General features: G+C 40.8%; 1 protein-coding gene across 1 annotated transcript in view; it reads right to left on the bottom strand.

Annotated features, from left to right (window-relative positions):
• lrrc75a (leucine rich repeat containing 75A) overlaps nucleotides 1–13,345 on the bottom strand; it is a 41,350-nt gene extending 28,005 nt beyond the window's left edge. Inside the window, exons 1-2 of the mRNA XM_017694867.2 lie at nucleotides 11,993–13,345; nucleotides 5,407–5,535 (exon numbers count right to left, since the gene is read on the bottom strand). Of these exons, the coding sequence (XP_017550356.1) occupies nucleotides 5,407–5,535; nucleotides 11,993–12,250 (387 nt within the window). The 5' untranslated portion in view covers nucleotides 12,251–13,345. The remainder of the gene's footprint in view (nucleotides 1–5,406; nucleotides 5,536–11,992) is intronic.
• Nucleotides 13,346–14,577: the final 1,232 nt, after the last annotated feature.

Here is a 14,577-nt window from a genome sequence, read left to right on the forward strand (position 1 = left end):
ATATCAATGCTAAAAATTGTCATTTCGGCAGGGGTGTCCTTTTAATGTTGTCTGGTTTAAGACTACAGCGGAAGGCAGGAGAGAAAAAAAAACAAATTTTGCTGACGACCGTAGTGACAGGAGAGCACAGCAATACAGACAGACTCGCTATTTCTGACTCATTTTGGCACAGCCATTAGAGTTGCTCAGACAAGCAATGGTGGCTGTGCGCGCGTGTGTGTGTGTGTGTGTGTGTGTGAAAGATAAGATGCAGGTGTACATAATGTATTTTACAGACTGTGGAGCTGCATGGCGATTCATTTCTCTGCTGATTCATAATTCTTCCCCTCATTCAACCTAATATTTCTTAACTGAAGAGACATGAGGAAAATAGATAACTTCATAAAGTTGTTCAAATTCAAAAGAATTTCTTATTGGAATTACGCATGGGAGAACATGAAATCTTATTGGTTTTGACCCCTACTATTATGTCATGGATTAATGTGTGCCTGAAAATACAAAAAAACCTTGCATTTAGCGCCTCTCAGTTATATTCATCACTGTGTAACAGAGCCATTTTGGCAAAACACATAATTGACATAGCGGTCATTTTCAGGGCAGCTATGTCATTCACATTTAGTGGCCTGGGCGTGAATTTGAAATGGGAGCTCGGAGGTTGGATTCCATGTCAGTAGTGCTCTGGATCCACACAATACTGGATATCACATGGAAAGGGTTACACATCTATCAACACAGTCATGACGTGCCATTAATGACAAAATGAATCACCGTCTGTTGAATGAATCCTAAAATCAGTGGTTAAAAATATAACTCCAATACAGGACTTTGCAAATGAGATCAACACTCCTTTCTTTCATTTCTAGAGAAAAACAGCCATTAAGCACAAGTTAATCATTTTTCAGCATCAGACAAAAACAAAATACAACATAAGCCTCAACAAGCCAATGCATTATTAAAATTGAAATATGAAGTATTTAGTGTGTCCACTCTTTGGCTTTATTACAGCTTCTTTTTTCTCAGTAACAGCTTCTTGACAGCTACACACCCTTTCAGATCCATAGCATTGAGTTGTCTTCTCACAAAAGACGGATGAACAGAAATCCTTGTTGATTTTTTCAGACCTGAAACAAAAGTGTAGCCTTCAAAGATCTCATAAATCTCTCAAAGATAAAACTTTAACTACTGTTTATCTGATGATGACCGTTCTGGTGGTCTACCACGTCTTGCTAGCAGTCCCATTTTCTCTATGCCTTTATACTCTAAACCCAAGTTTTGGGAACTCCGGTTTTCTTTCTTCCTTATGCAAACAGATTAAATCTAATCTACTGATGAATTCACAACTTGTATTTAATAACTATTTAATGTATTTAATATATTTTGAATATAGGGTGGGGTGGCACAGTGGCATGGTGGGTAGCGCTGTCGCCTCACAGCAAGGAGGGCCTGGGTTTGATTCCCTGGCCGGGCTACCGGGGTCCTCTCTGTGTGGAGTTTGCATGTTCTCCCTGTGTCTGTGTGGGTTTCCTCTGGGTTCTCCGGTTTCCTCCCACAGTCCAAAGACATGCAGTCAGGCCAACTGGACATGCTAAATTGCCCCTAGGTGTGAGTGTGTGAGTGACTGTCTGTGTTTGTCTGTCTGCCCTGCGATGGACTGGCGGCCCATCCAGGGTGTATCCTGCCTTCCACCTGAAGACTGCTCCAGCACCCCCGCGCAACCCTGACGGAGAAGCAGCTTAGAAAATGGATGGATGGATGGATGAATATAGGGTGGTCTCTGACTTTTACAGAGTACTATAAATTTCTCCTGTAATAAAACTGTGTGTGTGAGTGAGAAGAGTCCATTCACCAGTCATTCCTAAATCAGTTACTACTACAGACTGGTCTGTCTCAACTCACTCGGTGCTCAGGCTTTACACCTCCATGGCTGCTTGGTGTTCCTGCAAGGGCTTACGTCACATTCTTTGCGGCGACACAAAGAATGGCCATAGTTATTATGATTAACTTTATTTTATACTTATATGTTTATACTTTTAAGAGCATATTTTTATGCCTGTATCTGTTAAAGTGAATAAATCCATCTACAATAACCACATTAAGCTCAGGAACATCATTCCATGACATTCAAGCTAACCTTTTTGATTGACTTTCAGCTTTTCAGCTGAAATACAACATGTACTGTACCTTCCTGTAGCAAACGTTACACAGAGCAGGCAGCCTGGATTGAAAATCCTGTGTGTCGATAAAAGGGATCAGTTTCTAAATCGATACTGCTCGTGTGGGTTACTATTTTTCTATGGACTGACCTCTACAAAGGTTAAAACTGAATCTAGAGCAGTGGGTAGCACTAGGGCACAGGCATTAGAGTGGCAGTGTTTGCCGCTAGCAGCGAGGGTGACTGTAACACATGGCTGGTCAGCATCCCCTGCAGACAGACAGCGGGTCCCCTGGCAATGTTATTGTACACACAGGACGCTGTCACGGCTCCAGCAGTACAGCAGACAGGCCTGAGCGTCAGCACTGCGGCTCTATTCCAGCCAGAACACTGCACAGACTCTGTTTCTGCCTTGCACAATGTCTGCCACCACTTCTGTCACACTGATGTCTTTTTTTATGGCAATCATAATATTTCCAAACATAATCTACAAGTCATCAAGAATGAAGGATATTATGATGTAAATACTGACACACACACACACACACACACACACTGCTATGTAACAGAAAGGAACTGCACCACATTTGTTCTTGTTTAATAATCAATAACTCGGAAGTTAAAGACCAAAATGCCTGCTTTATTTTTAATCTTTTTATACTATATTGATTCAATATATGAACCAAAGTCATTTTTACACAAGGTCTGCCATTTCAGGGGACAACAAATTCATCTTGTTAAAAAATTTACAATTTTTAGTTACAAATCCTTTGCAATCAATGAAGGCCTGAAATCTACAGACCCATATCCATCATTATATGCTGGTTACCTGTCACGCCTACTGGCCATTCCTCCATCCAGAGATCAGCTTCTCTGGAGTATTGAGAGGCTGACTCCTCCCACACTCACACACCTGCCTACAATCTACTCATCAGCAACCCTTTATAACCCAGACTCTCAGGCTGCCTCCTTGTGAGGTATTGCCACTTGCTATGCCACTATTGTGCTGCTTTCACTGTGTTTTGGTCTTTCCTGGTTTTCCTTGACTCTTTGCCTGTTGGTTCTATGATTTGGCTCTAGGGATTTTGTTTATCAAAAGACTCTCTGCATTTGCATCTAACAACCCTGTCTGAGTGTTACAGTACCATCCATCTCAAGTGATACACTGCCAGGCCTGTAAACCCATCATTTCCAGTTCAGTGCTTGTTTGGGGAGCTTCTAGCTTTCAGTTTTGTCTTCAGTAAATAAAAATCTGCTCAGTGTGGTTTTGTGCACTTCAGAATTAATCCTGTTTATGCCATCAGTAGTCACATGATCAATAAAAACCACTTTCTTATTCTGGTACCGCTGAGACTTACTAGTGCTTTGCATCATGTCAGATCTTCTCTGTAATATTGCATGGCTTTACCCTGTGCTAAAAGAGACGCAGAACCTCTAGCCCATGCTTTCATCTCAGCTCAGCTCAGCTAATATAAGTCTCACTGGCATTCCGTTCAAAACAACATGCTCTCAAACACGTTAAGATTTTGTTGACTCATTTTAAAGAAATTTGCTCACATCAACTCAATTTTTATGTAGTTATGTTATAACTGAAGTTTGGGGGAGGAACATGCCTGAAACTCCTTCCAATCTAACACCCTATAAGCTCACCTTCTCTCTCCATGCTCTCAGGTTTTCTGGCTTCTAGCAGTCCTTAAATTTAGACAGGTCACCATTTAGTGCAGAAAAATTTAGCTTGCTCTCCTCCTTCAATGCCAAAACTTAAATACTACTGATTTTTTTACTTTTCTGCATCTCTGATTTAATCACTGAGACTTAAAGTCATTCAGAGTGTTCTGATCTGAAAATGGTTAATTCTAGAGAAACACACTAAATAAAATAGAGGTACATTTTCTTTGAGGACTTTTTGGCCTTACACAAACTATGTCAGACATCAGACAGCTTATTCATTATGCTTTGTGAGGAAGCTTTTAGTTGCATTAAACTCTTCAGATGTCCACTGTGAACAATTCTGCCTCGTTAAGCTTCTCTAGAACAAAGCACTTCATATCAAACCACTCGGTCATTTTATTTACATCCAAACAATTTAATTAAGCAGATCTTTGAAACATTAATGGGATTCTCCTTTAAAACCTCCCTCTGTCATTCTTTTCATTCTTTTCTCATGACTGTTGATATAGCTTTTTAAAATATATGACATATAGAGTTTAACGATATATTAAATAATATATATGATACGATGCAGTTTGTTTTTGAATGCCTTTACTTTGGGTTGACTATTTAATACCAATTGTTTTTGCTGTTGCTTCTTGTATTTTGTAAGCTTTGACTGTAAAAAGGCACTAATTATTAATTAAACTAATTATTATTATTAATGTTATTGTTGTTATTTTTGTTGTTGTTAACTAGCAGCCAACCATTCCGTTACATATGATCCCCCCCAAAAAGAAGGATTATGTATAAAAAGGGATGAAATTACTACATGATGTTCCCAATCTTGATGTGCACAGCTTCAAATGAAAGCAGACATTCTGCACTTTCAAATCTGATATGTTGTCCCCCTGTTTCTCTCCCTGATGTTCAGTGGTCTTAAGTCGAATGTTGCCATGGATAATGTGAGGGGAAAAGACAATCCACTGATTGCATGATAGCAGTGGTATTGCTATGGCTCCTCGCTGTGCTGAGGGCTGCTGTTTTTCGTAGTCAGGTGTTAAAACAGCTTGTGCTAGAAGCTGAGTTGGGTGTTTTTGCTGTGTGCTATTGTGCTTAATTTGCTCCATTAAGTGCAGCAGCAGCAGCAGGAGTCTCCTTGTGGGGGCTGACCTGTCTCAAAATGTGACTCATTCGTGAGCGCAGCACTGGCACTGGCTTTAGCTGTCGCTCATTCTGTCTGCCTCTAATCCCCCCTTTCTCTCCTACACCCACCTGTCAATATCTCTGGAACTGAATGCTTTTCTCTTTATTGTTGCTAGTAACTCATGAATGGCTTCTGGCTTCTGAAATCTGTTATGATAATAAAAAGGCACAGTCTCTTCTATTGTCCTAGTATTCAATGTCTACTTGAGCTAAGTGCCATTCATTTCCTGTCTCTCTTACAGCCTGCAGTGACCCAACCATGCACACACAAAACAAAACAACTTATCCTAACGGACCACAGGCATGATAGGAAAAAGGCAAAGACCCTGTGTGCTTGTGCGGGACTGTGTGCACTGAGATATGATCACATTTGTGAGTAAAGGAACTAATCACTCTACCGTCTTGGGGCAGTGAACGTATCTGGCCAAACTGATAATCAGGTCATGTGTAATGGGGTCCACCAGGTTCCGGAAGCTGGCGTAGCGATAGAGAACATCATCCAGAGATGTGGACTCCATTCCCAGATCCTAGAGTGAAAAAAGACAACATGGAGGAGCAGTTAAGCAGTACAACAGCAGCACAACAGACCACGCCCATGACCAACATGGGGCAGTTACCAGTTTTATGATTTGCTGCAGTATAAAACCCACCTAGAACTGTTTCATTTTTATTTATTCTTGTATAATAATTTGAATTCATTTTGATGACTCCAATAACTGTGTATGACCGCCAAACTAAAAAAACGTCAGGAAATAACCCATTTCTACACTCTTCCTGTAAAGCACATACCAGAACAACACGTTTACACAGTTATCTAAAGAGTAAACGGTGTGAAATGTTCAATAAAAATAATTGCAGCCAGAGTTTTTGAGTTTTGAGCCAGTTTTTAAATGTAGCACTACTAGTCCACTCTGTCTGTATCAGGTATCATGAAAATAATTATACATTTTTTGCCATATCGCCCACTCCTGAAACAGTAGCAACACTGATGATTTTCACATGTATTATCCATTGATTTTTTCATTCTAAAGAATACGAGGGATGAAGGGTCTTATCAGTATAAACGTTAGATGCACTATTATATCGTAAACATATCATTTTTGCCAAATAACCACTTAAAAGTGATCAACATTGCATAAACATTTATATTTGACTGGCATTTCAAACCAATATTTAATAATGTACTATTGCTTATTGCGGTTCCCAGAACGATAAGCGGTTTGGAAAATTGTGTGTGCGTGTGTGTGTGTGCGTGCATTGCTTACTACTAGAAAAGTAGAATGGTTTGGTGACGGTGGGCTACCGTGTTAAAATGTCTGTATTTTATTCATTTTAATGCATTTGTAACCCTATTCAAACTAACATCATATTTTCTGTGCAAATAAAGGTGGTAGCTCCAATCTCAAAAATGTATAAATGTTGATGTTTCATCACCAGCAGATGCGTAAATGAGAAGTTACCATAACAGTGCATCCATATAATACCTTGTGTGAACTGTGTATTAGTGCTTTTAAGTATATTTTAACAATACCATGATCATTTTAAAAACCATCATAAATGTCATCAGTGGCATCTAGAGGTGGCCAATATGATCATACTTCATCGTGGATATCATCAATACCTACAGAATACTGGCCAACTGCATATTTTATTACAAACAGAGCATAATTAGTCCTGATTTAGCTGGATTCAGTGCCATACAGGCTGCAAATAAATAAAATGTTAAATAAAATGATCATACCCAGTTTTTAAGGGTGGCCTTACTAGTGCATTGTGTCTATATGTGAAAATACTATGATGAGGTATCATGAAAAGTGATCAACATTGCATAAACATTTATATTTGACTGGCATTTCAAACCAATATTTAATAATGTACTATTGCTTATTGCGGTTCCCAGAACGATAAGCGGTTTGGAAAATTGTGTGTGCGTGCATTGCTTACTACTAGAAAAGTAGAATGGTTTGGTGACGGTGGGCTACCGTGTTAAAATGTCTGTATTTTATTCATTTTATGTGTATATTTATATCATTAATGTGTGGTGATATTATATTTTTATAAATCACCCAACCCTACTGCCATAACTGAAATCTACAATACTGTCCAGTCCCTAAACCTACTGAGAGCCGTGTAGATTACCTGCACTCTAAATTACATGATCAATCTGCACTGCATCTGTACATGTTGTGCTCATCAAGGGAAGAGAGAGAAATCCATATGTTCATCAACAGGAAACTATAAGATCCACAAGCAGGTTCTTGTGTGAGACAGAAAATGTCGGTGTGGAATCAAGAGTAAAAAAGACTAAATGTCCAAAGGTATTAGAAGATTTTCTGTTATGTAACAGAACAGAGAACAAAGTGCCTGCTGTGCATTATACAGTGTAAATGTCCTTCTGAATGTGAAAACGAGACATTAGCCAAACTAAATGTCCATTTCTCACCTGTGTCAGGCAGAAAAATGTGTTGTAACAATTTTGTGTTGCATCGTGAACACTGACCGTAACTGAGTCACTCTGCTAATGGATGTTCCTTTCTCGCTGCATAGTCGTGACACATTTTATGTGTATTACAGTACAATTATACAGTTCTGCAAATAGACAAAACTAAATGAGAATTTAATCTACCATCCTAAGGCCTTTATATCTACAAAGCAGCAGGGCAGGTAGAGGGACAAGCAATTACAGATGGTCCAAATGTCACTCAGTGTTCTGAGTTGGGTTTTTTTTTTTGGGCACGGAGCTAAATTGCATCACCAAGATGAAAGAAGAGCGGCTAGGAATGAAACAGAAAATTAAAAAAGCAAGGGAAGAAAGTCAGCACTGTGTCTAGAGAAAATGGCATGCATTTTTGATGACATGTGACATGAAATATAAATGCATAAGGCACGTAAAGACTTAGAGTTCTATTCTGAGAACGGAGAGGTGAGCAATCAAGAGCGGATGACTGTAAAGGGTTTCCCTCGTTATTGGATTCTTCCTGCAATAATCTCTTCCCTCGCTGAAACAGCGGTCAGCCGTGCACAATTATGTAAACCACATTATGTAAACCTCTTTCTACAGTGGCCCCTCCACAAGGCTGCGTCTTAATTAACCAACCTCCATTCTATCCAAGGTCTGTTTTCATGGTTTCTGAGCAAAGAGATACATAAAGTAACCAGAGGTGTCTCAAAATCTGTTTCGTGTTCTTTCCCTTTCTCATTAAATGTGCTGTACCCTGGAAGACTAATACACTGCAATTCAATCCTGCTTAATTTCAATGGATGTCTGAAAATGGCACATAGCCTACATGCCTGAAGCTGTCAGTGCTGTTCCGCCAGAATTAGTCAATTCATTCTGTCAAGATATATGTGGAAAGCCTTTAAGTATCAGGCTTTGATCCCGCTTCCACACAATGAGGAAATCGCTGCATGGTCAGATGATCACAGCTGGCTTTGCTCTACAGGGCGATCTAATCACCTGTCTTGTTTGAAGGCATATGTGGTTGGATAGTGTAGTGGTTAACACCTCTGCCTTCTACACTGTAGACTGGGGTTCGATCCCCACCTGGGCAAACACCCTACACTATACCAATAAGAGTCCTTGGGCAAGACTCCTAACACTAACGCCTTGGCCTCCCTGTGTAAAATGATCAAATTGTAAGTCGCTCTGGATAAGAGCGTCAGCCAAATGCTGCAGATGATGGATACAGATGACATGTAAAATGCATACATGTACTCAATAACAACAGCAGCAAATGCCCTACTGTAGGGCAGCACGACTAAGGCAAAACACCTAATTGCGAATTTTCTGACTGACATTGTAGCTGTGATTATTTTCTATAAATTAAAGTCCAGTAATCATTTCCAAAAAAGCATAAGATAAGATAAGGCTTTATTGTCATTCGCATCACATGTGGTACATGAGGTGGAACAAAACATTGTACTCACGGTCCAGTTAACTCCCAAAGTAACATAAACAATAAATAGAAGGTGCAAATAAAGGGGTGCAAATAACAGCAGCATGAACCACAGCAGCATGAGTACGAGGTAGAAGGTGTACATCTTAATACTGGTAATGTATAAAGTGACATGTATAAAGTGACAGGTGTAGGGGTGATAGGCACTGATTCAGTACAGCAGCAGAGATAAATAAGTGGACATGAAGTGCCATTGCGGTGACGTCTAATTGCAATTTAGTAGTCTTACGGCTTCAGGGAAGCCGTAAGGAAAGTTATTACCTTATTACCGAATTACCTTATGGAAAGTGAAAAACATTCCACATTCTACATTGAAATTTAGACCCTACACTATTAGAAATAAAGGTACTGTGCAGGTTCATTACAGTCAGTACAACTTAGAAAATAGTATTTCAATGGTTTATGGTTCAGTTATGTTCCCTGACTAAAGGTACTGAGATGTACCCCTGTGCCATTCCAGTGACAGTTTCATACCTTTATTTCTGAGTGTAAATTTAAGTTTTAACATGTTTTATTTGTAAAGTTTAACATAAATGTACAGCTTTAAAATGGTCCCTTAATGATTCAACTTCCGATAAATACTTGAGATGCCATATGGAAGTGGTGTTGTTGTACTGCCATGCACACTGGTTCTAAATCATCTACAGCTGGTGCACAAACTTGTTAAGACAACACGTTAATATAGGCTTTAATAAAAACTGCAGCATTGCAGTTTGAAAAATGCATTTTTTTATTACAGTTTTGATATAAAAATGATTAATCTTTCAGTTCTTGCCTACACATCAGTACTCTTTATCATATGGTAACATGGGTAGCTGAATATGCGGTTAACCAATCCAGAGGGGAGTATTCAAATTGTGAAATCACTACATTATGGAAATGACATCAGCATGAAATGCTGGATCAGATGTTGGGAAAGAAAGAAGGAATCTGATCCAATCCTGGAAAAATCTACTCTGAAGCATCAGACATTCACATTGTGTGATGTGATGCTGTTGGCTGGGTCTTTCCTTCAGGGCAGTAGTAGAGCATTTGAGCAGCTGAGCATGATAGGATCTTTACGATGCTCGACTTAAATGATTCAATTGAAAATATCTTTAAAGGAAAGTAGTTTTTAAAAGAAAAGATATCAGATCGTTATCAGCCGATTCAAAAGTGTTATTGTGTCATCTTTAATATTGAAGTAGCAGATCACAGAAAGTCAAGGGGGAAAATATGGTGTTAAAATTGTTATGTCTTATGTTATGTGGTGTTCATCCATTCATAAATGCTTACACATGCTGAATACCACAATTAGTCAGAATTCACATCCCTAGGAATTATCATAAAACAGACATTTGCGCAAACCTGATCATCCCTCTAAGCATTCCAGCACTGCCAAACTCAGTTCATCATGTATAGTCAGTGACATGTATGGACAGCAGCATAGTCTTCTCTCCAATCTGGCTCTCCCTTCAGGCACTCACTCCCTGCCTGATCCTTCCATCTCTGGACTGCGAGGTCCAGAGTAGCCAAGTGGCTTCACAGCACAGTAATAAATCGCACAGGCTTTCTAATTGCATCAGCAGCCCAGGACAGACCAGCCGCTGGGCATCTGTCTCAGCAGCACTGATGGAAGTGAAATATGCATCCTCACATGACAACAGACATGGAGGGATGACACATTAGTATAGTACGCATGTGGACTCATAGCAGAAGACCATACCCTGTGCAGTCTCCATGCTAGTTTCAGTTGTGATGTGACCTATCTGTGACAAGTGACGTGCAGCTGCCACATTATAAGCTTCCACGATGTCCCACACAAATTATATCCACTCACTCTGGCCAATATGGCACCAGTCCGCATTATGCAAGCTCTCTCTGCATAATGCCATTCTGTTTTTGACACCAAAGTGGGAACTGATTTAAAACTCCGGGAAGACGTTTGAGAACTTGCCTCACTCTGACCATTCCCCACATCTGGCCGTCCAGGCTTCAAGTGACCTCTTCCACTGAGAACATGCAGAAATAAATGTGATAGAGATGGGGAGATCCCTTCATTTTACCAGATTCCTTCTGAACAATACATTATCAATAAATTGAACTTCTGCTTCAGTGACTCATTGATTGATTGAAGTCAAGCAGGAGATTTAATTCAGCGAGTCAGTCTGATCTACTTCTACCCAGTAACGGAGTCAGAGTCTAATGGACAAAGCATAAAAGCAAAAAAGGTTTAAAAGGACATAAAAGTCCCAGCTAATGCCTACAGACAGAAAATGTAAGTGAATTCTTAAAATCTTAGCGTCTGGTTTTTATTTTGTAATGATTGTTGTGACGTTACATTGTGAAGGATTGGTGTTAGACTTGCATTGAATCTCTGAAGCCTTTAAAACAAATGTAAACAGCGTAGATGCTACAAAGAACGTTTTGAACTGAACCGACCAATTCAAAGGAAGCCATTGGGAGTCTACAGACAGAAAATGTGAATAAGATTATATTGTCTTTGCCAATGCATATTATACAAATTTTATATGTACATATTTACTCCTCCCCCGCGACCCTGACGGAGAAGCGGCTTAGAAAATGGATGGATGGATGGATGGATATTTACTCCTTCATTGTAGACGACACTCAAAGTTTGATTCAATTTGACTTATGAACCGGTTCAAAAGAACGATTCATTCACGAGCATCAATGAAGCATGAAGGATGTGAACGACTTGTCTAAAGGTAAGAAGTGCAATGAGGTGTTACACAGCTTTGAGAAAGCTAAGTGTAGAGTCCCTACAAAACAGACCAGTCAAACCTTACCAGAACTACCGTGTAGACGGTACAAAATGTTCGATTCAGTTGGACCTGTGAATCGGATCAACTGGTTTATTGACATAAAGCGATTCGAAACACGAGCCGGACTTCGCCGAATACGTGAACCACTCGGCATGAACTACAATGAATGAACTACAAACTGGTCTCGACATTAGCTTGACAGTACAATACGCTACTGAAGTTTACCACTCCTGTAGACCAGGCGTGCTCCCTGCCGTGCATACCTGTCGTAGGGTCTTCAGCATCTCCGTGGCCTCGTCATGTTTGCCCTGCTTGGCCAACAGCAGCATGTCCTGGATCATGCTTATCCTGCGCTGGTATGGGGGTGGAGGGGTCCCGGTTCGGCCCAGCCTTTCTCCTGGCTTCAGGCTGAAGGAGGCCAGCAGCTCGGTTCTCTCTCTGGTCGGGGTCTTCTTCCAGGGCGCCGAGAGCGGACTGCCCCCGGCCTCCTGCCCCGGGCTCTTCGCCTGCTTGCCTCCCATGACTGGAAGTCACAGCACAGAAACCAGCTCCACAGATTTACCTCAGGCTAAAAATGAGTGTTCACAGCAGCGCACTAACGAGGAGCCTTAACAACTGACCTGATACCACGACTGAGGTGAAGTTCAGTCTTATGAACATGCTGAGATGTTCTGCCTTACCTTCACAGCAGGAGAAAGAGTCCTAACAGACATACGAGGCATAAAAAAGCCGAATGAGATCAGAGGAAAAACTCAGAGGAGACAATAGCGACTGTAGTTTGGCGCGAACTCGCAGGCTACTTGTTCATCCATTTAAATGATAAACTTTGGCGGTCACACCTGCTTCTAAGGACATTTAAAACCCCGACAGGTGCAGCAAGGTCCTCTGAAATATTCTTGTTTTCGAAAAAAAAAATCCCATGAATAAGCATCCCAGTCAGCCAGGTCAAAATCAAAACGACAAGGACGGAATAACCCGCTATAAATAGTGGTGAAGTGTTAGCCTACTTCTGAGCCCCCTCAAGTAGGGAAGAGCTCAGATGCTAAAGCCCGCAGCATGGCCGAGGCGCTGAGGGGGAGATCAGCCCAAAAGCTCAAACTACCCTTATGCACTTATTCCCTCTGCAGAACATCGCCCTGTTACAGATGAGGGGCACCGAAAGCTCCTCCACGGGCTAAAAAGCGCTAATATTTCACATGTCCGCTCGCAGACACACCGGACTGTGCTCCTTCGTAGCGGAAAGTAAAGCTCGCTAACGGGGAGCCCGTCTCCTCCTGGCCCATCCTCGCGTCTCCCCAGCAAGTCTAATGTCAGTGACGACCAGTAAACAGCTGATCCCCGACGCGGCTCCGTCTCTTCTGTTTGCTGTCTTTGTTATTTTCTCTGAGAAGCGACCTCGCTCAGGTGTGTCCCGGGTGAAGCTGGAGTGTTTTCGGGTTGGGCTGCATCCTTTTCAGAGACTAATGCAGGCTAGTGTGTGAATGTGTGTGTGTCATCGTGCTGCACTGACTCTCACTCTCTCACTCTCTCTCTCTCTCTGGGCTGGGAGGGGTTGAGCCGTGAACAACATCTCCCAGTTCTTCAGTTTCGGTCTGATAACACGCCGCTGTCCACTCACTGAACGCTGCGCTGAACTGTTAGCTAACGGAACTGTTTGACCGTTATGGTAAATAATGCCTCTCAGCCAATCAGAACCGTCTCTGAGCGCCGCGTCCTCCGCCACGCGAAAACTCGACTCAACTCCTCAGAAAAAACGTGCAGTGAGAACAGTGGCACTAAAGCAGTCTGAATTATTGATATTAACGTTAATCTAATATTAATACTTAATACATATTAAACTCAGATACACAATCTTGAACATCTGGAGGGTGGTGCTGCTTTTTTTTTTCCTGAAGCTGAAAATGTTTTGGATTAAGCCATGAAGGAGACCGAACTCACAGCTAAATGTCTGAAATATTAACAGGCTCTAAGGGCAGATAACCTTTATCTAGGATTCAGTACTTGATATCATCCCTTTTAATATGATATTTAATGATAAATAACATTACAGGACAATGTTAAGGTCAGTGAGCTAGCTATGTTAGCTTTACGTAGCTAGCCAGTTAGCAGTTAGCTTGACCGATTAAACAGGTCTTTTCAGTGCTCACATTTGTGTTTAAAACCAGGGACATTAAAGAGGAGACAGTTCACTCATGGACTGAATGGGAAGGCTCACAACGTTCACAGCACTGAAATCTTTGTATTAATGCACTCACACAATCATATTGTTTCAAAAAAGTTTGGTAAAAGATCTCATGAGCTACTAGCTACTGTCCTAAATTCAGTTGTAACTGAAGTTGTCATGGTGATGAACCAGATAAGATTTCAGACTGAGGTTTCTGTAATACGGCCTCTGGTCTCGTCTGACTGGAAATAACTGCTCAGCGGCAGTGCAAAGATGGTTGCCGAGTAGACAGACTTTCTATAAGGACTGCTCCAGTGTTGGCTTTAGCGTTAGCTCATCTGAATGGGCAGCGTATGTCTCAACCTTCCTCATCAGACATGAAAACCTCCTTCTTTAACGCCTAGTTGTTAGGAAAGTTCCTTGGTTTGATGGTTTTGTTTTTAAAATTTTGCTTTAAATTAGCATACATTCTTGTTTCGTCAATTCTCAAACATCTGTACTTAACTACTTGGAAAGCTTGTTTATTTTTAAAAAATAAAACATTTTAAAATGTGGGTTTCTAAATTTTTATTTGCGCTATTGACATTTTTAGTCTTTTAGTACATGTGGTATAGATGGACGTATCAGTGGATGGACATAACAGTAACTAAGGGAGGCAGAAATTCTGCAGTCAGTCATAGGTTA

Source organism: Pygocentrus nattereri, chromosome 17 (genome assembly GCF_015220715.1).
Source record: "Pygocentrus nattereri isolate fPygNat1 chromosome 17, fPygNat1.pri, whole genome shotgun sequence".
Classification (NCBI taxonomy): Eukaryota; Metazoa; Chordata; class Actinopteri; order Characiformes; family Serrasalmidae; genus Pygocentrus; species Pygocentrus nattereri.